Raw genomic sequence first — 26,857 nt, 5'->3', positions numbered from 1 at the left:
CAAGCTGGAACAGTTGAGGGAAAAAGAAAAAATAACACAGTGGGCAGGATGGTAGAGAGAGGCAGACTACCTCCCCACCCTCACCCCATCCCTATCACTGTGCTTAGATGAATTTCATGAATGTGTGTTTGCTCGTACGGCAGTGGAATAGATGTCTGCCTGCTCTTGTGTGGAGCCCAGTCCTGCTAGCCATAAAGTCTGGTGAGCAGGGTTAGGGTCCATTCCATGCACAGGTCCTGCCTTGCTGGGTGATCTCCAGCTCATCTGTTCACTTTCTTGTTAAGTTTTGCCATCCATCAAATGCAGAAGTCAACCCCGACCTCTCCCCCTACCGTGTCTCACAGAATGGTTGTACAAACCACTGAGAGAATCTGTGCTAAAGTTGAGTTTCTTGGGTGTAAGGCATCGCAGAAAGCCATATTCTTTCCTACCCATAACCTCTCTGGATGGCATCATGTGTGAGTGAGAGGAGGAGGCTGCAGGACTGAGGTCCATTATGCGTGAGGAATGTTATGGTCTGTTACCCCAGGAGGAGGGGCACAGTGGGGTTAAATAATGTACCACCAACTCTCAATTTGTCAGTTCCAAGGAAGAGGAGGAAAGGGGGAGGAGCACAGGGAATTGAAAGCAAATAAGCTTGATTCTCATTTTAGCCATTGCTTTCAGCCTCTCCACCCATTCCTGACCCAGAGCCACCTTCAACCACCAAGGAGAGATGGACTGGAGCTTTCTTTGTTCTGCGTAGGAGGAGTTCATGATTAGGGATAAAAAGCATAAGACATATGTAGTACATATTCATATTCTGGGTCATTCCATGCACTGACTAACAGAGAGTTGACAGTATTGTTTGTCTTGTAGTTCAATGGAACTTGTGTTCCAGTGCCATCCCCCTCACCCCTATCTCTCACCACTCGAGTATATGAGTTTTTCTATAAGTAGTAGAGCTCTGTGGGTGGGGGAAGGGGCAAGCAAGGTAGCTGTGTGGACTGAACACATTCTCATTTTGTCTCCTAAGCTGATCACTGGAGATTCCATCGTTAGTGCTGAGGCAGTATGGGATCACGTCACCATGGCCAACCGGGAGTTGGCATTTAAAGCTGGCGACGTCATCAAAGTCTTGGATGCTTCCAACAAGGATTGGTGGTGGGGCCAGATCGACGATGAGGAGGGATGGTTTCCTGCCAGCTTTGTGAGGGTGAGTGTCAGTCTTCACTCTCCTCTCCTATTTCCTTGGCTGCCTGTACCTGGCTTCCCCTTCACCAGCCTCTGTTCTCCTGTTTATTTCTCTCCTGGTGGCTTTTCTCATATTTTTTTTCATTTTTTAAAATTGTCTCATACAGAGAACCTGGGCTTCCTTTAATCTGTGCCCTTTTAATTTTTAGTCTTTTCCCTTGTCTCTTGTTTAACACCCCCACCCCACCACCTCCCACCTTTGTACAAATCACTTACCTTGTCTGGGTCTTGGTTTCCTCTTTTGGGGTTGGCCTTGGTGGTTTTTGAATACTTTTTAACCCTATATTGCTGTGAACTTTTGTCTTTCTTATCTCTTTTTTTCTACTTTCTATTTCTCATCTTTTTTATCCTTTCTTCTCGTAGTTTCTTCCCATCTCCTTCTCTTGCTCCTCTGCTCTTCTCCTCCTCTCCTTCCTGTCTACTTCATTGCCTCTCACACCCCTGTGTATTGTCACTGTGTGTTCAGATGTTAATATAAGAGTGTGAGCTCCCTGCCCCCCAGGGGCTGGAGCTTACTGATATCAGATTTTACTTTTTTCAAGAGAATCAAGTGGCTGGGATCTAAATGTGCCGGGGGTGGGAAGCAAGTGGCATGTAAGGTCTTGCAAGCCTTCTGCCTCTTTGACATTGTACCATGAAGAATCTGGCCCTTAACAGAGAGGCTCTTGGGAGGAATTTCTCAGCAGCTTTTGCTTTTTCTGGGTTACTATAAAGGAAGTGATCCCAATGTGCTTATGACCTCAGGGTGCTATGGGGAAAGAACATTGGTTAGGTGTCTCAGCTCTTATTCTTTCTTGGAATTGTGAGCTGGAATCAGTTATTTGACTATTTTGAGCTCTGATTTTCCTCATCTGCACAATGGTCTTGACAGTTCTTTAATGCCAGGGCATGTCACAGTGAATGAGATAAAACATGCGAAAACTGCTTTGTGGCAAGACAAGTACTGAAGCCACATGAGGGTGTGTTATAACCATCCTTACTACAGCCTATCACATTTTGTTAGTTTCTCCTGTAAAATTAGGCTGAAGTCTTCTAGACCCCAAACAAAAGATCAGAAGGGCTAGGTCTAGGGCTCGTAGAGGTTGAAGGGCCTTAAGATTAGAATTATGGCAATGTGATATAAAGAAAGGAAGAGGGCATTTGGAGTTAGAAAACTTAAGATACAGTTTTACTACCTTCTGGCTCTATAGCTTTTGGTAAGATTTTTAACTTCCCTGAGCCCTGATTTCCTCATCTGAAAAATAGGGATAACAGACTTTTTGTAAGGAATTAGATCATACATGCCAATAAGGTGTCTAGCACAGTGCTAGACAGATATTAGGAACTTAGCCAATGGTAACTTGTTTTGTCATAATTATAATAATCACCACCACCTTCTTAGCTCCAAGAAGGTCCATATATCAAGGCTTCCCTTGAGGTTGATAGAGGCCTCCTTCCTCAAGGCAAAAAAATCCAGAAAGCATCGTTACCTGGTTGGGACAGTTTAGGTGAGGGCACTGCCTAGAAGCAGAGGAAGGGACAAAATTACCTCTCATTCCCTTCTATCATGAGAATCTTCTAATGAAATATCCAATCTTTTCTTCTCTTCTGTCAGAGTCTGCAAATGCCATCTGTGTCCCAGCTCATCTTTGCTGGTTAATGAATCAGTCCCAGGGATAGTCAGAAAAAGCATATCAATAACCACAGACCTTCAGGACTAATGTGAGGCCCTGTATGCATACAGCTGGTATGTCTTGTGCTTACAGACCTCCCTCTTTAAAAGAAGGATTAAACTGTACCCAATGATGATGTCACCCAAATCCAAATGCATTTCATTTTCAGGGAAATGTCACTTTTATAATAAATAGTAAATCCAAGGATGGGGGGAAATGATTGAGCAAGCCAGGATTGCTCAGGGAAGCAAATGACAGAGCCAGACTTCAGAATATCAGTGAGCGCCATTAAGGTCCCTAAGTCCGAGGCCAGGAGGAGTGTTCCTACAGGAACACAGCCCCAGCAGCCACTTGGTATAGAGTCTAGCCCAGGTGGTTCTCAATCCTGGCTATATAATAGAATCACTTCAGTAGCACAAAAAACAACAAGAAGAACCCAGACAAACAAAAACACTAACACCCAGGCTCCAGGCTAGTAAAATAAGATCATTTGACTAAATTGGTGACTGACATGGTACGATATCTTCATTCCCTACCTGGAAGTCTCATTGCTGACATTTGAGCCCTAGGATGGATAATCAAGGTGTTTAGTGTGGTTCTGTTCAAGTTAGCCCTACCTGTTGTTACACATTAAAACCCAACTTGCAGTCTGGGAAACCCAGATTCTTGCCTCAGTTCTATTATTAGAAATGCAACTTGAGCAGCTTCCTATGCATCTTCAAATATCAGTTTTCTTCCTTGTAAAATGGGGATAATTCGGTCTTGTAAAAATGCTTTGTTACCTGTGATATGCTGGATACTTGTAAATACGAATTATGATACCATTTGGCCACTGTACAGGAACTTACCAGGTATATGTGTCTTCAACCTATTCACATCTGTCTCCTCTGTTGTTCAGAATTTCATACTTGTATGTGCTTGTGTGTGTGTGTACGCACGTGCTCAGGTTCTTTCCTTTCTGTACTGGGGACATGGCTTCACAAGAGCAATGTAGGAGCTGATATACCTTCCCAGTAGTAGGTAAGGTTAAATGAATTAAACTTGCTGAACATCAGTCCTCATATCTAGTTGTTGACATCTTCAGCTGTTTTCCTGGGCTGGTTTCCCTGCTAGGAGCTAAGGGTAAACTGCTAGGATATGATTGTGTCTCAACTCTCATGTCTGTGGTGGGCCTCCTTTTGTCTAATAGGCCCTAACTTCAAGTCATTCAGGCTCTTTTCCTTTGTCACTGTGCATAAAAGGAGGCTTTTTTTTTCTGACTTTGGGCCATGGCCTGAGGAGAGCTTGCTGCCTAATTAAGGGTAGGTTGTGAACAGGACACATTACAGCCTGTTACTGATGGGCTCATGTGACAAGGCACGGGTTTGGTCAGAAAGTAAAGAGCTTGCTGAGGTGTTATCAGGAGCTGGATATATACTTTTCTTGTTTTTCAAATTCTTTATTTCTCTCATTTCTGGCCTGCTTGGAAGTACGGAAATGAAAGGATGATCTAAGCCAGTCATTACCATCATTTGTTGGTTTTCTACAGACCAAATATCATGGAAACCCAACTTTTCAAAGGAAAGCCCATTGTTCTAGAGTGTGACCTGGCTTTTATTTGTATTTTGTCTCATTTTGGCTGCAAAAAGAGATACTTGGGAAAAGCTTTTCACCTTTATGAAACCCTAGATTCACTGTAGATTTAGAACTGGAAAGACCCATCTTAGCCAAGAGTGGCCAACTTAGATGCTTACAGGGGCCAATTAAGTGAGTGAAGCAAATTGAGACAAGGGGTAAGTGGGCGCCTGCGTCCAATTGGGAAATCCATGCCCCATCTAAGGACAGCAAAAGTGACTTGGATGTTTCCCATCATTAGAGTGGGGTATAGTGGAGAGGAAAGCCCAGGGGGGGCAGATCGTCTAGTATTTCAAGAAAAGCCAGGAATTGGATTTTTATGTAAAACTCTTTATATTTAAAAAATGTTAATGAGTAATTCATATTTTTAAAGAAGCACAGTGAGCATCAAACAGAACACATCTGTAGGATAAATTATCTCCCAAGGACCCAGCTTGTTGCCATTAGTCACCCTACCTCCACATTGTATAAATACTGAGGAGACATGGGCCCAGAAAATGGAAATAACTTGCTTTCTCACGTAGGGAATTAGTGGCAAAGCCAGGACTTGAACCCAGGCCTCCTGAATCTTAAGACAACTTTACTAGACAGTCTTTGTCTAATAAGTTTAATGTCTTGGCTTCCTTTGGTATGTTTTCTGCCAAATTGTTTTTTTCCTGTGAATAGGTCATATGTTCCTGTTTTCTTGTAGACCTCGTAATTTTTTGTTGAAAACTTGGCATTTTGAATATTATAATGTGGTAACTCTAGAAATCAGATTTTCTTCTCTCCCCAGGGTTTGCTACTGTTGATTGCTGAGGGTTGCAGTTGTCCATTTGTTTAGTGACTTTTTCCAACTATTTTTGCAAGACTGTATTCTTGTTATATATGGTTGCTGAAGTCTCTGTTATTTTATCTTGTTGGTCAGCCAATAACCTGACATTTCCTTAAACATCTGGAGCCAAGAAGAAAAAACAATACTACTTTCCTGGTTTTTGCCGCTTGATTCTGAGCTGGGGTACTCACTTGAGACTGTGCCAGGTCATCAATTCTTTTGTCTCAGCCTTCTCCTCCTGTTTGTATGTAGATCACACATCCTCCAGAAATACAAGCCTATGGTCCTCTGAGGTTTTTTCTGAGCATGCGTCTGGTCCTGGGCATGCGTGTTACAGTGTGACTTCCCTGGTATGCATGATGGCCTTTATTCCCCAAAGAAACTTCCTTTTTCCCAAAGAAACTTCGTTTTTAGCTTCCTCCTTCTTGTGCTATTGCATCTGTTTGCTGTTTGTCCTGTCCACAATCCCTTGTCCCAAGTGGGCATGAGCAGCGTATGTCTTTAAATCTTTCAACAAAGGCAGCCACAGCCTGGAAAGCCTCTCCAGCCAGAGGTCAACCTCTGTGCTAGTCCCTCAGTGCCAAACAGGTCAAAAGGCGCAGCTAAAATATTGTAAAGAACAAGGTCATTATCTCCTGGCACCAGAAAGCCACACCAGGAATGTGGGCCACTGTCACTTCAGCCACTGGGGAATGAGGGATGGTAAGGGGATAAGCAAAAGTGCTTCAGTGCTCTATTACCGAATTTTTGCTGCCCTTTTCTGCATTACGCAGTCCCCTGTAAGTTGCTGCAAGTTTTGGATTAGATTCTAGAGTTCTAAAACAATGGGTTCTATCATTCATTGCCAGTTTAAGGTTGTTTCAGTGGAAGAACTGATTCTTTGTGTGCCCTGCTCCACCACTTTTAGTGATGTTATCCCCTTCTGAATCTTAATCCTGTGCTTTCTGGCCTATAGCACAATCAGGAAAGGGCAGGCTTGGGCTGCTAACAAGACTGTTAACACTTGAGGACTTACCTTCCATTCCAGACTAAAGGCAATAGTGTTTTTGCTTTCTTTAGAGGAGTTTCAATATACCAACCCTTGTTTATCCATTCAAGCTTCAAAGTGTTCATAAGTCTCTAGTCTTAAACATTTATATCATTTATGTAGAAGGTCTTGCTTGTGGCTCTAGAGGTAGCACATTATAGGTTGTGAGTTTAGGCTGACATTAGCAGGGAGAATCTTTCTCCCTGGACCATGGCAATTTCTCTCCCCTGTACTAGAATTTCAAATGGCATTATTAGAACTAATTTGCATTCACAGAATCCATCTTAATGGCTTCTCACTATGCACATTTTTTGGATTACATCATCTAGTACATCATTTGGCTAATTGGGGGTTTTTTATTTTTTTTCTTTTAATATGGAGACCTCTTCAGCTCAGAGAGATCCTTAAATGTAGCTGTTACATCACCCAGATGATTCCTCCAAATTAGGTAGGGCAGGTCACCCTCATAGAAATCCCATGTTGAAAGCAACTTTGAGAGTCATATAGCCTATCCCTCAGCCTCCAGGCAGGACCAGAGCTAAAATTACCCTGGGTTTTTGAGAACCTGGCCAACATCTGTAAACCAAGCTTGACCTACTCTGTTATTTCCAGCTACTAGCCCTTATGCTGTAGTGTGAGCCAATTTCTTGAAATATGTTGCTTTTTGCAATAGGAAGATGATATTTAAGAGTTGGCACCAGTAGGAGACATTCTGAATTGTTTTCTTGGCTTTGGGGCTTTCCAAGGCCCTATTGTTGACCCATAGCACGGATTTGTAACCTGGGTGGCTGCCTGAGTTGAGGCTATGATCTTGGGCCTGGCACCTGTTTTACTCTGTGTAATCAACCCCCCGGGTTCATTTGGGGATCAGCTTAGGCCTTCCTAGCATCATGTGTATACTGCCTTGGTGGTGTGATGACTTGAGAGGAGGACCATGACTGAGTACCTGGAGATGAGGTCTGTTTCTGTGGCTCTTTGTAAAGTACAAAATTTTTGGAAAATCATCATACTTGTATATATCTTTTTTCTTTTTTCATCAGTATATTTATCATTATGAGTAAGAGTGAAACCGCTTATCTTTATACGGCTCTAGTGCTATTAATATCTTCTCACCAGTATTTGCTGAGTCCTGAACAAAAGTGACTGTCTAGCGCTTAGCAACAGCCACCTCCTGGAGTGGTCTAGACAAGTGCTAAGGGTATCTGGCATCTTGAGAGGTCTGTTGTCCTCTATATTAGAGGGTCACTAAGGAAACGGTACTCAGAAGAGGGTGGGTCTCCTTTTTTTTAGTTTTCGGAGGTGAAAACTGACAGATAGCTCCCTACCTCTTCAGGCCACCAGTTATACCTCAGGACAGATCTGAAATAGTTTGTCCTTGTGTTGAACTAGAATCTGTCTTTCTGAAGCTTCTACTCATGGGAAGGGTGTAAATGTCCAAGAGAACTGGCTCTGGAGATAATCTTTCTGGATTAGAATCAGAGTCTTTCCATTTATTAGCAAAGTGGCCATTGTGTGCTTCAGTGATCTCATCATTAAATTGAGGATATAACAGCACCTACCTCATTAAGTTGTCGGGAGAACTAAACAAAATACAGGAAGAGCACTGACAATGGGGTCTGACACAGGAAACACTCAATAATAATACTGGTAATACTTGCAGCAAACTCTTAATGTAAATGGTAGAAATAATATCCTCATTTCTCCCTGCTCCTCTCTCAAACCCTCTGGGAATATACTGACTCTCCACTCTGTCTGCAGCCCGTCAGAGATCTGAAACCTAAGACCAGGTCAGCCAAGCCTCTCCTGTCCTCCAGGCTTCTGAGCTTTCATCTTTTAACCATTATTTGGATGAATCAGCTTCTTGTTGCTGCTATGTGTGAGTGGCTAGACTGGGGCCATTTGGGCATGCAAGGCCCACTCCATTCAGCCACTTATATGAGTACATGGGCTACATGGAAGCCTGGACATGCTGACACTGCCAGGCTTTCAAGACTAATAGGAATGATATTACAACTAATGACCCTGCTGAACATGTAATTGGACAATGTTCTATCTTGGCTGTTCTGACCTCTAGCAACAGGCATAATAATGTTACTAGGGCCATACATCAGCAGTTAGCCTCCATTTATGAACAAATAAATGGTGGAACACTGTGTTATATGTAGGAACCCAAGAAAGGATTGAAAACCTTCTTTTTAAGATGTCCTGGGGAAAAGAGCCATAATAATAGACCTGCAAATTCTGCCCATTGGTCCAACTCTTTGTTTTGATAAGCTTATTAAGGTAGTACAGTTATTGACATTGCTGCTCAGTAGAACTTGGCCCTGAATGCCATGTGTGGGATGGACTCATTCCCACATTTAGTTACATATAAAGTAAGCATAGCTTACTGTTAAGGGTACACTTAATAAAGATGCTATATATGGGACGGGGCCAGCAGTAGCCCTGAAAAACAGTACAACAGATGAACTTGAATTTGGGGAAGGTCCTAGAAGTTCACTTTCCCTTGTGGGTTGGGTTAGGCTGAGAGTGTGCAGTGGGTGAGGACCCTCCCAACTGAAAATATTGGGAGAAAGTCCAGCACAGTAGGTAGAGTGTAGCATCAGTAGGCAGCAGAAAGAGGGTGGCTTTGTTGTCATGACAAGTGACTGGTATTACTTGGTCCAACATCAGGTTGTTTGGTGTGCTTCAATAAGCAGGTAAAGCATGGTGACCAGGTATCCAGAGGCAGGGAGTATATAGTGAAAATGGTTTCTTAATTTGTAGAATTAAGGACTTAATAAAAATTCATTCACCCAACAGATGATCATCAAATGGCTACTGAGAAAATACAGAGGTACTCTAGACCTTCAGCCCATCCTGCAAGAGTCTGAGAGTAGATATGAAAACTTATGCATAAGGGAGGTTATTTGCCTAAGCTCTGTTACTTTAGTAAAGTTCTTTCCCTTTGCCAAATCTCACTTTGCTCCTCTGAAAGGTGGAGGGGTTGGAACAGATATACTCCAAGAACTTTTCTAGCCCTTTCTCCATAATTTCTTTTTTTTTTTCTTCTTTGAGACAGGATCTTACGCTTTTGCCCAAGCTAGAAGTGTAGTGGCGTGATCATGGCTCGCTGTAGCCCCAAACTCCTGGGCCCAGGCAATCCTCCCACCTCAGCCTCCTGAGTAGCTGGGACTACAGGTACCCGCCACCACACCCAGCTCATTTTTGTATTTCTTTGTAGATGCAGAATTTCACCATTTTGCTCAGGCTGATCTCAAACTCCTAGACTCAAACAGTCCACCTGCCTCAGCCTCCCAAAGTGCTGGGATTATAGGCGTGAGCCACCATCCCAGCAAATCTTTTTTTAGTTGAGGTAAAATAAACATAACATCAGCTTCCCCATTTCAATCATTTTAAGGTATACAATTCAATGCATTTGCAGTGTTGTACAACCATCACCACTATCTAGTTCCAGAACTTCTTTATCACCACAAAAAGAACTCCATACTCATTAGCACTCACACCTCATTCCTCTCTCCTCTCAGTCTGTAGACGGTATAATGTTTTGTACAAATGTTAGCAAGTAGAAAGTAGAGGATAGTTAGGGAAGGGATTAGATTCATAAGAAGTGAGGTCGGGAAGAGGCATATGACTTCAGTAGCTACAGGAGACTACATCAGCCTGGATACAGGCTGAAAGGAGTAAAAAACATAAGATAGATGTTGCGGGAAAAGCCTCAATAGGGAACAGGTGCCATCTAGGGCATTGGTACTATCCTGGAGGATCAGAAAGTAATTGAGACCTTGCCAGACTTGCCTTTAACTTGCTAGTAAATGGCATAGCCCAAACAAGATCGCATTCCAACTCCAAAGCCAGTGTTTTGCCACATCCACCATCCTGAAGTGTTTTTTTTTGTTTTTGTTTTTTCTAAATGTCTGTCAAATAATTGCAAGCTTTCCGGGGGATGAGTAACTCAGGTCGGCTTGATTTCAGCATTCTCCCTAGTGTGGCTTTCATAATGAAATCAGTACTTCCATATCTGAATAGCTTAAATAGAAGCCTCCTCTTTATTTTAGCTCAAACAGAAAGCAAATCAAAGGAAATACAGAAGAAATGAACTTCTAAAGGTCCTGGCAGAACACTCCTTTTGTGGCCACTTAACTAATTAACCTAAATTCTATCAAAGTCTAAGCAGGATAATTCCATGAAAACCAATGAAAGAAGAAGACTTAGGGGTAGCGTGGAGTGTAGTTCATAGTTAGGGAAGGGATTAGATTCATTTTCTTGACTGGGAAGGAAGTTTTCTTGACTGGGAAGGAAGCTACGTTATCTGTGAAGGGTTTCCCTACACTCCAATCCACCCCCATTCTAGCTTGAGTTCTCACCTTAAGAAGCCTTGTCATGGGCAGAAATCATCAATACCTCCAGCCTCGACTAAATAAGTCTCCATTCGTTGGGAAGGGTTTTTGAGTCTAGTTGTCAAGGAGGTGGCATTTGGAGTATAAGAAATTTGGGACAATTGTGAAAGCAATTACAAAAGTACTTCCTAAAACTCTTCCCTGACTAGAAAGGACAGTGTTTCTCATATGTTGCTTCATTGTTCTAGGGGCAGATGATACCAACCTAGGGGATAATAACAAGAACAGCTAATATTTGACTCAGTGCTAGAAACTGTTTTACATGCATTACCTTGTTTAATCCTCACAACAGCCCCATGAGATAGATAGATATTATTCTATTTCAGAGATAAGGAAACTGAGGATCAGAAAAGTTAAAGTGGCTTACTCTGTGTTACTCTGAGGCAGTTGTAGAGCCAGGATTTGAAATCAGTCTCCTGAGTCTTCACCCTTTACAAACACTGTAATAGACTGTCTCTCCTAATTTTGGCCTAAGAGTCCGGAGACTTTGCTTCAATCCTGACTGCCACTTTGATGCATCCCCCTATCTGGCCTTGGATTTCTCATCTGGGAAATGTAAAGAAAAAGGTTTGCTTGCCTGCCTTACAGGGCTGTTTTGAAGTCCAAGTAAGAGAGTCTGTGGGAAGGCACTGTTCTTGAACTAGGTTTTCAGAGAAGCCAGAGACAAAAGAAGAATGATAGAAAAGAGTAGGGAAGGCCTTCGTGAAGAGGGAGTAGGGGGCAGGCATTAGAAGGATACAAGGTACAGAGGTGTGAATAAACAGAATGTGTTGGAATGAATGGAAAGGGTAGCTTGCCTGAGGCAACACGTCTGTTGAAGAGCAGTGAAGCTCGGTGGGTCAGGCCCATTTTAATGTGCTGATGGAAAGCCATGAATACAAAAACAGGATATTCACACAGGTCTTTTCTTTTTCTCTTTTTGTCTGTTATATAACAAAAATTTTCATTGCTCTGGTTGAGCTCCTTATTTCTCATTGTGTCGGTGCTGGAGAGGGAGAACAATTTGTTAGCAGCCTTCTTATGATGATCCTTCATATAATTAGTGACAGTTATTAAATCTTCCCTTGAGGGGTAGAGGAGTAGTTTCTGTGCCTGACTGTACATACCATGCTGATTGTCTTTGTGCCAGGCAGGAATGCTAAGTGCTTCCTGGCATGCACCTTCAGGGATCCCTAAGCACTTCTGATCCTCCTGAAGGCTGAGACTGGGGCTCTAAAACAGGGTGTGTGTGTGTGTGTGTGTGTGTGTGTGTGTGTGTGTGTGTGAAGTGGGAGCTCTGCTTGCAACTAACCAGGTTCCTCTCAGTCCCTCACATTCACCTTTGTATCCACACCTCGCCATTGCTTCACTGTGGTGGCAGAGAAAAGGCCTTTTGGTGACCTTTGTTATGGAAGAGTTCACGTTCCCTCCATACTCTCTCCTTTATCTGTGTTTTTCCCTTTTGTAGTATTTGCTGAGATTTTTGGCTGGCAACTTTATTCAGACAGAGACAGAGCTCATGATTAGAATTATCTTAAAAAGGAAAGGGCTGCCTTGGGAGACACTGGTCTCCTCATCACTCGTTGTGTTCAAGCTTATAGGCTGTGCAATTGCTGGCAGGGTATGTTGTCAAGGGAGTTTATGTATTGATTGGGGAGCAAGGAGTGGCATGGACTAGTCCACTTTCCATTTCCTTTATAAACTGATTCTATAGCTCTGAGAGTCTATTGTTCAATGAGACTGGCAATAATAACCCATCACCTTCTCAAAGGATGTCTTGCTTTTTACTCCTCTCTTGTTGACTAGATTTGGCCTTTGAAAATATCAAGGTGAGATTTAGACAATACCACTTACCCATTCTCTTCTTAGAAATGTTACACTGCTGGAGACAGGGGCCGGCTGGCTTTCTAAGACACTCCTTGGGCCTTTATTGACTTTATGAAGGAATTACTGACTGGATATTATGGTAGTTTTCTTTTAGAACTACTGATCCATTTGCAGGGAGGGGCTACTAAAGATGTTGAAGAGGGTGTACCAAGGGCTGGGTAATAATCACTTTATCATATGGAACAATGGTGAGTCTGTTGGAATATACATATAGGTATATAAATGCAAGGAGAGAGGTTGACAAGGATTTCACAGAAAATCCATAACCATGGTTTCCTCAGGAGAGGTAGAATATGGTTAGGATGGGGAACAGTCAGGGGAAATTTCACCTTATCTAGACAGTTTCAGCTTTTTATGTATCTATTTTTATAGAGATATAATTTCTATACCATAAAATTTACCATTTTAAAGTATACAGTTTAGTGGGTTTTAGTATATTCACAAAGCTCTATAACCGTCACCGTTGTCTAATTCTGGAACATATTTTAAAAATCATCTTTAATAGATAAAACTGTATATTTGGGGGATGTGATGTTTTGAGATATATATATATATATATATGTATACACATATTGTGGAACGATTAAACTAATATATCGTCACCTTGTATACTTATCATTTTTTGTAGTGAGAAAATTTAAAATTGTACTTTCTTAGCAATTTTCCAATAATAATAGTATTCTATTATGTAAGTATGCCATATTTTGGTTTATCCATTCATCAATTAATGAACTTTTGGGTTGTTTCTACTTTTGGTTGTTATGTATAATGCTACTATGAACATTTGTGTACAAGAATTTGTGTGAGCGTGTGTTTTTATTTCTCTTGAGTACGTACCTAGGAGTGGAATTGTTGTATCATATGGTAACTATATGCTTAACTTTTTGAGGAACTGCCAAAATGTTTTCCACAGCAGTTATACCATTTTACATTCCTGCCGGCAGTGCATGAGAGTTCCAATTTGTCCACATGCTCGTCAATACTTGTTATTGACCTTTTAAATTATTATAGCCATTCTAGGAAGTGTGAAGTGGTATCTTTTTATGGTTTTGGTTTGCATTTCTCAGATGGCTAACGATATTGAGCATCTTTTCATATATTTATTGGCCATTTATATGTCTTCTTTGGAGAAATGTCTATTCACATATTTTGCCCATTTTTAAGCGGGCTGTTACTTTATTGTTAAGTTATATATATTCTGAATACTACATCTTTATCAAATATATGGTATGCATATATTTTTTCCCATTACTGGGTTGTCTTTTCACTTTATTGATGGTATCATTTGTAGCACAAAGTTTTTAATTTTGATGAAGTCCGCTTTATTTTTGCTTGGTTGTTTGTGTTCTAGGTATCATATCTAAGAAACTATTGTCTAAGGTTACAGATTTTCCTCTATGTTTTCTTTGATGACTTTTATAATCTGATTCCATTCAGATATTTCATCCATTTTGGTTTAATTTTTGTGTATAGTGTGAAGTAGGAGCCAAAGTTCATTCTCTTTCGTGTGGATATCCAGTTGTACCAGCACCATTTGTTGAAAAAACTATATTTTCCCCCTTGAATAATCTTGGCACCTTTGAAAAATATCAGTTCAGCATGAATGTAGGATATATTTCTGGACTCCTGGTTTTATTTCATTGATCTTTATATCTATTCTTGTGCCAGTCCCCCATTCTCTTGATTATTGTAGGTTTGTAGTAAGTTTTGAAATCAGAAAGTATGAGTCCTCCAACTTTATTCTCCTTTTTCAAAATTGTTTTGGTTATCCTGGGTCCCTTGAAATTCCATATGAGTTTTAATACCAGTTTTTCAATTTTCTGCAGACACCGGGTGAGACTTTGATATGTATTGTGTTGAATCTGAATTAATCGGAGGAGTATTGCTATATTAGCACCATTAAATCTTCCAATCCATGAATAGGAGAGGTTTTTCTATTTAGTTCTTCTTTACTTTCTTTCAGTAATGCTTTGCAGTTTTCATTGTATAAGATTGCACTTCTTTTGTTAAATTTATTCCTGTGTATTCTTTCTGTTCCTATTTAAATGTTATTGTTTTCTTAATTTAACTCTCAGATCGTTCATTACTAGTATATAGAAACATGATTGATTTTTATATCCTGCAACATTGCTGAACTTATTTATTCATTATGACAGGTTTATTTTTTGGGGGATTCCGTATGATTTCCTGTATATCACATTATATAATCTGTGACTAGAGATAGTTTTACTTCTTTCTGATGCAATGTCTTTTATTTCTTTTTCTTGTGCAATTGCTCTGGCTAGAACCTTCAGTATAAGGTTGAATAGAAGTGATGAAAGGGGATATGCTTGTCTTGTTCTTGATTGTAGGATGAAAGCCTTCAGTCTTTCGCTATTAAATATGCTATTAACTATGGATTTTTTATAAATGTTCATTATTATTTGGATAAAAATTCCCTTCTATTTCTAGTTTGTTTAGTATTTTTGTTTTTAATCATGAAAGGGTGTTGGATTTTGCAAATGCTTTTTCTGTGCCTGTTGAGATGATCATCTGGGATTTTGTAACCTTACTTCACTAATATGGTGTAACTTACGTGGACTGATTTTCATATGTGAAGCAACCTTCCATTCCTGGAATCACATCTGGTAAGGTGGACAATTGGTTTTTAATATGTTGCTGGATTTGGTTTGCTAGTATTTTATTGAGGATTTCTATATTTCTGTTATTTAGAAGGGTTTGTAAAAGATTGATGTTAGTTATTTTTTAAATGTTTGGTACAATTCACCAGTGAAGCCATCTAGTCCTGAGGTTTTTTGTTTGTTTGTTTGTTTTGTTTTGTTTTGTTTTGTTTTTTCCCCATGTGGGAAGTTTTCAGGATTGCATGAAATTATTCATTAAATCTTTTTCTTGTTATAGGTCTTCTCAGATTTTCTGTTTCTTCTTGAGTCAGTTTCTGTAGCTCGTGCCTTTCTAGGACTTTGTCCATGTCATCAGGTTATGTAATTTATTGGCATACAATTGTTCATAATATTCCCTTTAATTCTTATTTCTGTAGGACTGGTAGTAATATTTCTTTCATCCATGATTTTAATAATTTTAATCTATTTTTTTCTATTTTAACTTTTTGCAACGCAAATGTGTTCTTGTATAACGTATAATTTTAAAAATGAAAAAAATGGAAGGCACAAAATTAAAATGCATATTAAAGATGTGGGTGTATTGCTGACTCCTTGGCTGTCTCTGTGGGTATCAGTTTCTTTATTACGAAATTGAGAGGATGGATTACTGTTGCTAAAGTGTTTGAAAGCCTTTGGACTATAGTATTTCTGTGTTTGAGCACGGGATTAAAGGACATAGATGGGAGTATTTGTGGACGGAAAATAGACCAGTCTGGGAGGAGCCCAATACTCCTGAAGGAAGTAGTAGGAAGTAAGAGTGGAAATACAGATTGGAGTCAAATTATGGTAATATTTGAATGTCAGGGTGAGGGATTTGGACTTGCTTTATAATCAGTGGAGAGCTATTAAGGATTTTGGGTTGATGGGATTAGCCAATCAATGTAATAGTCAAGGAAATTGGTCTAATAGTGGTATGTGGGAAGGGTAAAAGCTAGAGGATCACCCAGGGACTTGTTCAGGTATAAAACTATGAGAGCAATGACAGTGAAAATAGAAAAGGGAGCAATAAAGACCAGAGATTGTCTTCAGTTTGGAAAGCACTCCATGGTTTAGAAGGAGGAGGGAGGAGTGAGTTGTCTTGCTCATCTGCATGTCCTTCACAGTTAGTGGTTAGGCACAGAATAGGTCCAAAGTAAGTATTTGTTAAATTGAACTGCATTAATCAGCCTTGCTTCAGAGTTCAATGAAGGCTGGGGAAACCAGCCTTTAAGGACTCTAAGAGGACTTCCAGGACAGCCTTTCAACCTGGCAGGTTCTAGGCATTGTCCATCTTCTTACTTGTCACCCAGGCATCTATATGTGCTAATTGCAGCATTAATGAAGAAAAGGTACACATTAGCCTTCACAGATTGTTGGGCAGGGTTGATAAAGGCTCTCTTGTCTGATATTTCAACCAGGGCAGATAAGCTTATGGGCTGACCTGTGTCAATGCACTCTGACATACATGCAGACAAAGACCTTCCTGTGCACAGAACAGGGAAGCTCTCAAGAGCAGAGAACTTAGAGGTTAGACCAGAAAGTGTTATCATTAGGCCCAGGGGATGTTTTGTGGGAACCTGGGATCAGGAGAAAAACAGTTAGGCCTTATGTGCCACCTTGTTCTAGGCTAAGAAACATCTTCCCTCAAATGTCAGCTCTATAAAGGGCAGTGATTTCTTTTTTATTTGCTGTTGTATCCCTAATATCTGGCACATTATTGACACTTAGCATAGATTTAATGAATGAATGAATCTGTTAGTAGTTCTTTGCAGTGAAAGCAGCATCTTAACCTAAGGAATGGGCTTCTGGGGTTGTTGCAGTAGAGTAGATGAAGATGTCTTCTCCGAAGCTCCTTATGAAGGACCCTGCTACACAGGCCTTTAGTTATAACCAGAAGGGACTTCTCTACCAAATTCTTTATAAGGAATCTGTTTTCACTTGGCTGCAGTTGCCTTCGTCTTTTCTTATTGTTATTTGGAACGACAGTGTCATGGTGTATAGCTTGAACCTAAATGTGGTTCTGTTTCTGCCTTTGCATCTGCTCCCCCTTCCTTCATATCCTGTCTTCCTTCCCACTAGAATTGTTCAAAATTTTCATCTTATTCCAGCTATCCAAAAGCCAACATTTGGACCTGACTTTTCTTAAACTCCTAAGAAGAAAATAAATGATTCTTATTCTTTAAAGGCCTGCCTATGTTACCCTTTCCATAGCAGGGCTTAGCTTGCTTTGTGAGAAGCAGGGAAAAGCTAATGGATTATTAAGAGGGTGAGGTTTTCATTGTTACAAGTAGACAGCATCATGTATATGAGATGTTTGTTTCAGTGCCTTAAATCACTTTTTTTTTGCCCAGGTTCATTCTTTTGAATAATTATCTCTCATATTGCCTGTTGATTGCATTAAAGGACAGCTATTAGCATATTGAAGACACAAAGCTGACCTTTTAGAAGCTGGAAAGAGATTTATAATGGAGCACTTGCAGAGGGTGATAGGTTTTGGATAGAGATACATTTTGCAAATTTGGCTGTGTATACAAAATACATAAAAACAGAGTGAGCTCTATTTACTTTGGCCTGTGACAATTTAGTGAGATATATGCTGGTGACATCTCTAAGTTCACTGAGTGGTAATCATGCCCCCTCACTTCCTATGAGAGAAAGAAAGAGGAAAGAATATACAGAGTTGGGAAGTAACTACCGTCCTTCTAGTTCTATCCCAAAGCCTCTTCTTCCCGAAGGATTACCCACTAAAAGGCTTTTCTGATGGCAGAAATAGGGATGCATCTAAATTGTGTGATCTCAGCTTCTTGAGGCAGGAATGTGGAAAAAGCTGGGGTTTAAGGAAGGAAAATATGGAGAATTGATTAAACCTGTTGAGACAACTGGCAAGCTCTTTGCTTATTACCCCTGACAAATTTTGTCACTCTGCCAAGTGGGCCCACCCTTCTTTTGCTTCCTGCCCCCATGGTTTCCGCAATTCCTAGGACTGTGGGGGGTGGTGGGAAGGTCCATCTTCTTGGGCCATCTTCTTGATTTTCCGTCAAAGTCATCTAGAAGATCCAGAGACATCTCACTCGGCCATCCCAAAGGTTTTTTTTTTTTTTTTTTTTTTTAGCTTCCCACTGCCTTCATGATTTAGAATGAACAGTCTCAACTGTTACCGAATTCATCAGTTTCTGATGATTCTAATAATTGTCTGTCCACCTTGGCCCAAGCCCTTTCCTTTTCTTTTCCTGTCTTCCTTAGAACCAGGGGCACAAAGGTTCTAGCACAGTGTTTAAGAGCACATGTACCCTAGAAATTAAAGTATAATAAAAAAGAAAAAAAAAGAGCATAGGCTCTAGAGACAGACAGACTGGCTCCTATCCCAGCTCCTCTGATTCCTGTGTGACTTGGGATAGATTACTTAACTTCTCTGAGCCTCAGTCTCCTCTTCTGTGAAATGGTAGTAATAGTGGTACCTATCTAGCAGGGCTGAATACAGTATATTGCAGGCTCTTAACACAGTGAATGGTGTATAGTTGGTGCCAATTAATAGCTATTGCTAGTATGTGGTGGGTAAATATTCTCCCATCCCCATCCCAATCTTGAAGAGGTAGAGATCTTTGCATGTTCAAGGCATTTTACAGTCAAATTTTGATGATTATTTTTATGTCCTATCGCAGAAATCAGCACTGAACTTTGTTTTCAAGACACCCATTCTAGTATTTAACTTTGGTCTCTATACTTGCAGGTGCATAAATGCTGTGTTTTGTCAGCAATCCAGCTGTGGCACTCAAGATGTATAGCTTAACCTTTTAAAAAATCCAGTTGTGCTACCTAGATGTGCTCCAGCATGAATGAATGTAGTCCCTCCACTCTATTTAAGATAGGTCACCAGAGACCTAGAGAAGATTAAATCCATGCCCAGGGCAAAAAGTCACCCTAGAGCCAGGTTTGGAATTCTACTTGCAGAGGTCTCTGGTTGAAGGTTCTCTGAATACCTGAGAAGTTCAGTTTATCCTTTTTTTACTTGTCTGGAAACCTCTCAAAGAAGGAAGCTAACTCATTATTTTTCTTTTGCCTGCATCCACAGCTCTGGGTGAACCAGGAGGATGAGGTGGAGGAGGGGCCCAGTGATGTGCAGAATGGACACCTGGACCCCAATTCAGACTGCCTCTGTCTGGGGCGGCCACTACAGAACCGGGACCAGATGCGGGCCAACGTCATCAATGAGATAATGAGCACTGAACGTCACTACATCAAGCACCTCAAGGATATTTGTGAGGTAACCATGGTGGTTCATGTGGAGGCACTTCATGAAGAACCAACAACCCTCCTGGGCCCCGCCTGTGACAGTCCCAAAATGTTGGAAAGGGCACGTAGCCTCCCAGATTCTGTTCAGTGAGGTGAAACTGCTTCCTTAGCGTTTCTCAATCTCTGTTTTTCACATTTTCTCTCTAATATTAATTCATTTATATTCATTGTCTCTCTCCCTTTACCCTTTCTTTGTGTCTTCCTCCTTCTCTCCCCTGCGTCTCTACCTTTATCTTCTTGGTATCTGATCCAGTTACAGCCATCTCATGTAAGGGCTTAACCTCACTCATTAAAGCAAAATGCATCTCCCGCCAAGCCAGTGATTCACAGACTTTAACATGTACCAGAGTTTCTGGGGGAGCTTGTTAAGCAGCCCTCTCACTCTTGTCCCCCACATCATGAATTATCAGTCTCAGGTAAGGCATGAGCATGTTTAGGTTTAATGAGCATCCCTGGTGATGCTGATGCTGTTGGTCTTAACTGTCTCACCTGGAGAACACTGGTTGTGAGTTTAAGCAGAAAAGAGCTTGGAGACAGGAATCTACAGAAGATGAAGGCTGGATGGACAAACCTGGGCTCCTTCAGTATCTCACTTTTTTCCCCAGGAGCTGTCTCTCTACATTCCCTAACCACATTCCTTCCATCTCTCTGTCCTAAATGAAGATGAGAGCCTTTACTCTCGTACTCTCTTAAGCTTAGTAGATGCAAATTGGCATTTTCAAAGGGCAGTTTACTGAACAGGAAGGGAAAACCAATGGGAAATGAAGGCAGCGTTTTAAAAGGATTAAACACACACACACACACACACACTCTCTTGTATCTTTTTTCTTGACTCAGGGAAAACTCTGCATTGAATCTTTTTGTCTCCTTCCTTCCAGAGGAGGGGTTAGGTTCTATTTTCTGTCCCCTAGCCTAGGGTCCACTGTGGAGTCAGTAGTACAGCTCCAACATTTTTCAAAGTTCTTATTTCTCTACATCTGTACTGCCCAATGGAACTTCCTGCAATGATGAAAATGTTCCATGTCTGCATTCTCCAATATAGTAGCTATGAGCCAACAATTTGTGGCTTTTGAAGAGTTAAAATGTGGCTGGTATGACTGAGAAATGGAATTTTAAATTGTATTTACATTTAATTAGCTTTAATTTAGGTAACCATGTGTCTGTAATGACAGCCACATTGGACAGTATAGCTCTGGAAGCACCAAGGCCAAGGATTTTGTACCTGAACTTTCTTTATCTCAACTCATTTTCTCACCCCTTTCAGGAAAATTAAAAGTTATCTTTTCCCACCGCCCCACTCCCTGCCCTGCCATGAGGCAGCAAGATAGAGTAGAAAGAACAAGAGGTCTGGGGACATGAAATGCTGGTTTTTCACATTCTAACTTGGTCATTAATTAACCCTGTGGGCTTGAAGATAGCCCTTAACTCCTCTGACATTCAATTTTCTTATTTTTCCAATGGGCTTCATTATAACAATTTCTTACATTTGTTGAGGAAATTAAGTAAATAGAATATTGCAATAACATATGTTGTATTTGGAAAAAGGTAATTTTCTTTTTTGCCCCCTTTTTAAATTTATTCACCCATCCATCCAGATGTCCTTCTTTCCTTCCTTCTCCCTTCACATCAATGGCTGGTGCTAAAAAAAATTCCCCCTTGGAATGTGCTACATGGCATTCAGCATCAAACCACTGACATTTCATTCATTCAGCAAACTTTTAGTGGAATTCTATTCTGTGCCAGGCCTGGACATAACTTCTTGTCTCAAAGTGTTATACTTTAGAGCAGCATCTGCATCACCTGGGAACTTGTTATAAATGCAAAATCTTTGGCTCCAACCCAGACTTACTGAATCAGAGTATGCATTTTAACAAAGTTACTATTTGATGTATAATACATATTAAAGTTTGAGGAGCATTGCTCCAAAATGATACCTATATTACAATGTCATAGTGTTTTTCATAAAATTAAGTACAGTCTATTCACTTGGTAGCTGAGGGATGCTGTCAAGATCTAAGTCAGGTCATATCACTCCTCTGCTCAGAACCTTCCAGTGACTCACCATTTCTACCTGAGTAAAAGCCAAAGTTATTATTGTTTACAAGGGCCTGTGTGGTCAACCCATCCTTGCCTCTATGACTTTCACCTCCTGCTCCTTTCTGCTATGCTTTCTTTACTACTACAGCTATACTGGCCTCTTGCTTTTCCTTCAGCATTACTAAAATGCTTCTCCCTTAGAGCCTTTGCACTGGTTTTTCCCTCTGCTTAAAGCATTTCCCTCCCCACCCCACATTTACATGGCTCCCATCCTCAACTCCTTCAAGTCTTTGCTCAAATATCTTCTTGAGACTTCTGTAAGCATTCTATTTAAACCTGTAACCTCGCACTACCTCTGCCCCTTTCCTGCTTTATTTCTATCTGTTACATTTATCTGTCTGACATTATATATTTAACTTATATATTTTGTTTATTGTCTGTCTCCTCTACTGGAATGTACTTTCCATGAAAGGCAGGGGTTTTCATCTATTGATTTACTGATATATTCCCCCAGTACAGTGCCTGGTACATACTAGATGCTTGATAAATATTGCTTAAAGTCAAAATTAAATATAATTGCTCATATGTATGTACTGCTTTGATTGGCAAAGTACATTCACATCATATGTCATTTGATCTGCAAAGAGGACAAAAGTTGTTATTGTTATTCCTATTTTCTAGATCAATAAATTGAGTCTCTAAGAAGCAAATTTATTTTCCCAGAGCTCTTAGGTACTAGCCCAGTGGAAGTCCTTAGAAGGCTCTCCCAACTCCCACACATCTTGGCCTCCTCCTATGGGACACAGGCTCAGGACAGCAATGGAAGCTATTTGTCTTTCCAGAAAGTGGGGGGTGATATGATCCTGCTTTAAGGAGTTTTCCAATCCAGCCAACCCAATCAAACCTTTTGTTGACAATTTGTTGGTTCCTTTTTTTTCAACGATTATTGGTGCTGAAGTTAAGTATTTAAATGGGAGCCATTTCTTTGTCTCACCCTATAATCACAGGCATCAAAAGGGAGGTGGAGAAAGCTGTGTCTAGCTGGATCAGAAGACAGTAGTTTAGCCCCGGATCGTGTAATCTTTAAACCAAAAGCTGTGAGGAGCAAATGATTTATCAGAAAGAATACCAGACTCAGAATTGGGAGTGCTGGGTTCAGGACCTACCTTGGTCACTAACTGACTGGGGAATCTCAGATGAGTCTTTTCCACCCTAGGCCTTGTCCCCCATCTCTAAATTGCATAGGTTGGAGGAGCTCTTTAAGTTCTGTCTGGCTGTTACTTTTTCTCTAGTTCTGTCAGATGTAGATATGCCCTCACTAGAGAAAAACTGTGATAGTGAGTCAGGCTACTTCTGCATTTTCTGCCTCTTCCTTCTTGGTACCCTTGGAAGCATGTCTTACTCAAGCACGAATGTGTTCATAAACCACTCTTGCTGTAGGTTATGGGAGAGCTCTAAACACTTCCTACTCTTGTACTTGTTGAAGGGGAAAGGGGGAAAATTATATTCAATATAAAAAAAAGTCACACTATTTATTAGAGGACATTCTTTTTCCCTCCTGGGAGCAGAAAGTGCTTTACAAACATTTAAGTTACAATACCTTTATATTACAAATGAAGAAGTGGGAAATAAAGTGATTTTTAATTGAAGTCATTCAATGAGGTCAGTAAGAGACATAATCTTTTCAAATGAGTTCTCTGCAGATTACATTCTTCTTTCTAAACCCAGACAGTGGTATAAAATACTTTCAGTTTAGTTCTCGATCACCTTGACCAACAATTGGTGATATTGCCTTTTGTAACCTTAGAACTCAAAGTACAATCAAGGAAACCGAGGCAAGAGTAAGCAGAGCTAAAGATGCTTTATAAAGCTGTCTCGTCTGTTTTCTCTTGAGGAAGATAATCTCAGCCATCTGATACCTATGAAATACATTCTGTCTTCAAATGCCTCCAGAGAAGCTGGCCTACCTTTCTCCACTCATCTGTATTAGTGATCATACCATTTCACTATCAAGAAATTCTTCTTTAGGCATGCTGTAGCTTCAAGTCATTTCCATTTGGTATCTTAAGCCTAGGGTTTTCAAATGTATTAGCCATTTGGGTTTTCCCTTCTGCAGATTGCCTATCTGAATACATCCCAATAGTCTTTACATCTTGGCACATAGAAAATGATAACACATGTATAAAATAGTAATATTTGTACAGCATACTAGGATAAAAATATGAGTCAGCTAGTCAGCCTAAAACACCAAGCCCAGGGAGGGGCTTCTGCCTGCCATAGGCCCTACCTGTCCATTCCATCTGGACATTCTTTGCCCTGTTCCTATTCTTTGCCCATTTTCATGGAGTTTCTTATGTTTTTTCTTGCTGATTTATAAGAGTTCCTTGTATATTCTAGATATGAACTCCTTGTCAGCTTTCCATGTTGCAAGTATCTTCTTCATTCTCTTGTTTTTTAATATCTTTTTTATTTCATTTGAAGAAAGAGTTTCCTATCTCAAAGAGGGGAAGAAGGAAATAAAAGAAAACCACCAATTTGAACATTCTGCTTCTAACTTACCTTTGATCATCACCAGTATGGGAAGAACTAATTAGCATTTAGTTGACAAATAACTGAGCAGCAACTATATGCCAGGTATTCTGTTAAACTTTGACGATATAGCTGTGAATAACAACTATGGTCATTGTCTCCTAATTTTCTTAAAAAAATCTTCAAGATGGTTGTCAGGTCTCCCATCAGGCCTCAGTTTCCAGGCAAAAAAAAAGACATATGAAACTCCTAGAATGTCAGAACTGAAAGGATCCATGGAAATCTTTTTCGATGTCTTCATTTTAGAGACAGAGACACTGAGGTCTAAACTTTTTGTGAGGACCTTCCCTAAAGAATTTCCTAAACCCCAGGTGATCCAGGGGCTCATTGGTTCATCCTATTTCCTGGTAGTTTCTAGGATCTTTTCTGGAGATCTTGGGTATTGTTTATATCCCATATCAAGGCATTACTTCTAGATCAATGCACTAGGTCTCAACTTGTACATCAGCCCTGGTGGGTTTAAGAACAAAGTGAAATAGATGGGCAGCTTTCCTTGCTGTTACCATAACAATGCCAGGGCTAATTTATGCCAATTGTGACTGATTTGATAATACCCACATTTATCTTAGCTACTCTGTGGTCTGCCTGCCCACCCATGCCCACTTTACTCCTAGGAGACAGAGTTTAGGCTCTAGGAAACTGCCTCCCTTGAGCCATAGTACCCTGTTCCCTGTTACCATTCAGATGGGGTCAAAGGGTGTTCAAAGCATACCTGGCAGTAAGAGCCACAGACCCCTTTTGTTCCCCCTGCCCTGTGACAGGCCTTCAGTGGGCCCTGAGACTTATCTAGGATAAACAAATTTTATTTCTTCCATTATTCTTCATTATGTTGCTTTTCAGGCACCTCCCTACCCTGCTCACTCCCCTCTGGCTGTGTGCTATTTTCTTGGTGTTCCTCTGAAAAGAGGGTGGACTCAGAATTTAATTCTGCTCTCCTGCAGTGGTATGACTACCTTCCAATTACCTCTCTCATTTTTGGCTCGCAATATATTTCTTCTTTTTTCTAACTGATAATGGTATTAGGCTTTTTGGCAATCACATTTCACTGCCAACTCATCTTAAACTTACATACCTTTAAAAATGAGTGAATGAGAGGAGACAAGTATTAATTGACCCCCTAAGTCTACCCTCTGTTCACCACTGATGTGGAAAATTTGATAGCCTTCAGGCCAGCCAAAAGAAGGGGATAAAAAAGGCAAGACTCCAGGGAGCTAATCATTTCTCCTGGCCTTTCTTTTTTCCAAAAGCTTGTGTAATATAGAGGTTGAGGGTGACATTTTGGGGTTATCCAGCTACTCCCATATTCTTATGTCTCATCGCTTATTTTTTTATAAGAGCAGTTTACATCTATTATTTGTAATCTTTAGCAAAAGTGAGTAATCTTAGACACTAGGGCTGCAGGAGATCTTAAGAAGACATTGGGTCTTCCCTCTTCTTTCCTTGATAATATTTCATTCCAGGCAACCTTCTTATAGCTGCATTTTCTTTTCTTTACACTCTCTGGCAAAGACTTTTATCCCATTTTTGATCATGAAGACAATTAAAAAACAGCATTAGAGAAAGTTTAAAAATAGGAACAAAAATCAGCCAGAATCCATCAACTATAGCAGAATTATTTGCACTTTTGCATAATCTCTTCAAATCTGTCCATATGTATATATATTTACAGAGTTGTAATCACGCTGATCTACCATTTTATGTTCTACTTGTTAACATTGTATCATAAACAATTTTCCATGTTTCTACATGGTCTTCCTAATTATCATTTTAACTGCTATGTAATATTTCATCAAGCTAAATGTACCAGAATATATTTATAGTCTATCATTGGCTTTAAAAATAAGAGTTGATAAAACATTCTAGGTTCCTACCATCCTGTGGACATTCTTCCTGATATATCCCCTACCATAACATACAAAATATAATAGAAAGAAAATTATTTCCTTGAGAGTGGCAATAAATAATATATTTAGGGACTTAGGAAGTTGGACTGAAATCTTCATTAATTCTCTTTTCCTAAGACCACTCTCTTATTTTTATTTCTGTTATATTTTATGCTGATGTTGACTTCTAGTATCCTTGTTGAATTTTGGCGATTTTATGGTGTTTTGTTTTTCCCCTGAGACTTTTCAAATAGGAGCAGCGGATAGAACTATTAAATATTTTCTGAACTGGCTTCTCAGGAGATAAATGAGCTATCTAGGCTGGGCTCTTCTGTCTCCCATTGTGGTCACTCATCAGTACCTATTACTTACCCAGAAGTAATATATTGAATGTGCCACTGTTACTGTTTTCCCCCAGCTGTGCTCCTCGGCCTGCCTTAGGGGAAAAAAGTGGGAGAAGGGGTAAGGAAGCCTCCACTCCCATTTAATGTTGAGATGATATGCTCACTGCTCTCCCTGTTCCATTGTAGCTAAGAAATGTCCAGAGATGGTAGGGTGAAAGAGAAAGATAGACAGGCACACAGGCACAGACCAACTCAGACATACTAGGCTCTGGGAATTACATATTAGGCAGGGAAGGGCCTACAGGGGTTTATTGCCGTTCCTTCTGGTAGTCAATGTAAAGCTTTCTAGGGAGGTAGAATTTGGGGAGCAACCTCTGTAAAGGTAGTGGAGCCAAAAGGGTGTTCTGGGAATTTTCTTCCTAATCAAAAATTGCATATGAAAGAATGCAGGAAATTTTCAACTTGT

General features: G+C 40.3%; 1 protein-coding gene across 14 annotated transcripts in view; it reads left to right on the top strand.

Annotated features, from left to right (window-relative positions):
- ARHGEF9 (Cdc42 guanine nucleotide exchange factor 9) overlaps positions 1 to 26,857 on the top strand; it is a 156,008-nt gene that overhangs the window by 62,237 nt on the left and 66,914 nt on the right. For 11 of the 14 annotated variants that reach the window (XM_009199283.3, XM_009199279.3, XM_031660724.1 and 8 more), the window contains exons 2-3: positions 1,016 to 1,195; positions 19,318 to 19,509. In XM_009199283.3, coding sequence (XP_009197547.1) covers positions 1,016 to 1,195; positions 19,318 to 19,509 — 372 coding nt within the window. The remainder of the gene's footprint in view (positions 1 to 1,015; positions 1,196 to 19,317; positions 19,510 to 26,857) is intronic. The other 3 variants (XM_003918948.4, XM_009199286.3, XM_009199284.3) reach the window with 1 other exon arrangement.

The sequence above is a fragment of the Papio anubis genome, chromosome X (assembly GCF_008728515.1).
Source record: "Papio anubis isolate 15944 chromosome X, Panubis1.0, whole genome shotgun sequence".
NCBI lineage: Eukaryota > Metazoa > Chordata > Mammalia > Primates > Cercopithecidae > Papio > Papio anubis.
This window is presented reverse-complemented; position numbering and strand designations above follow the sequence as displayed.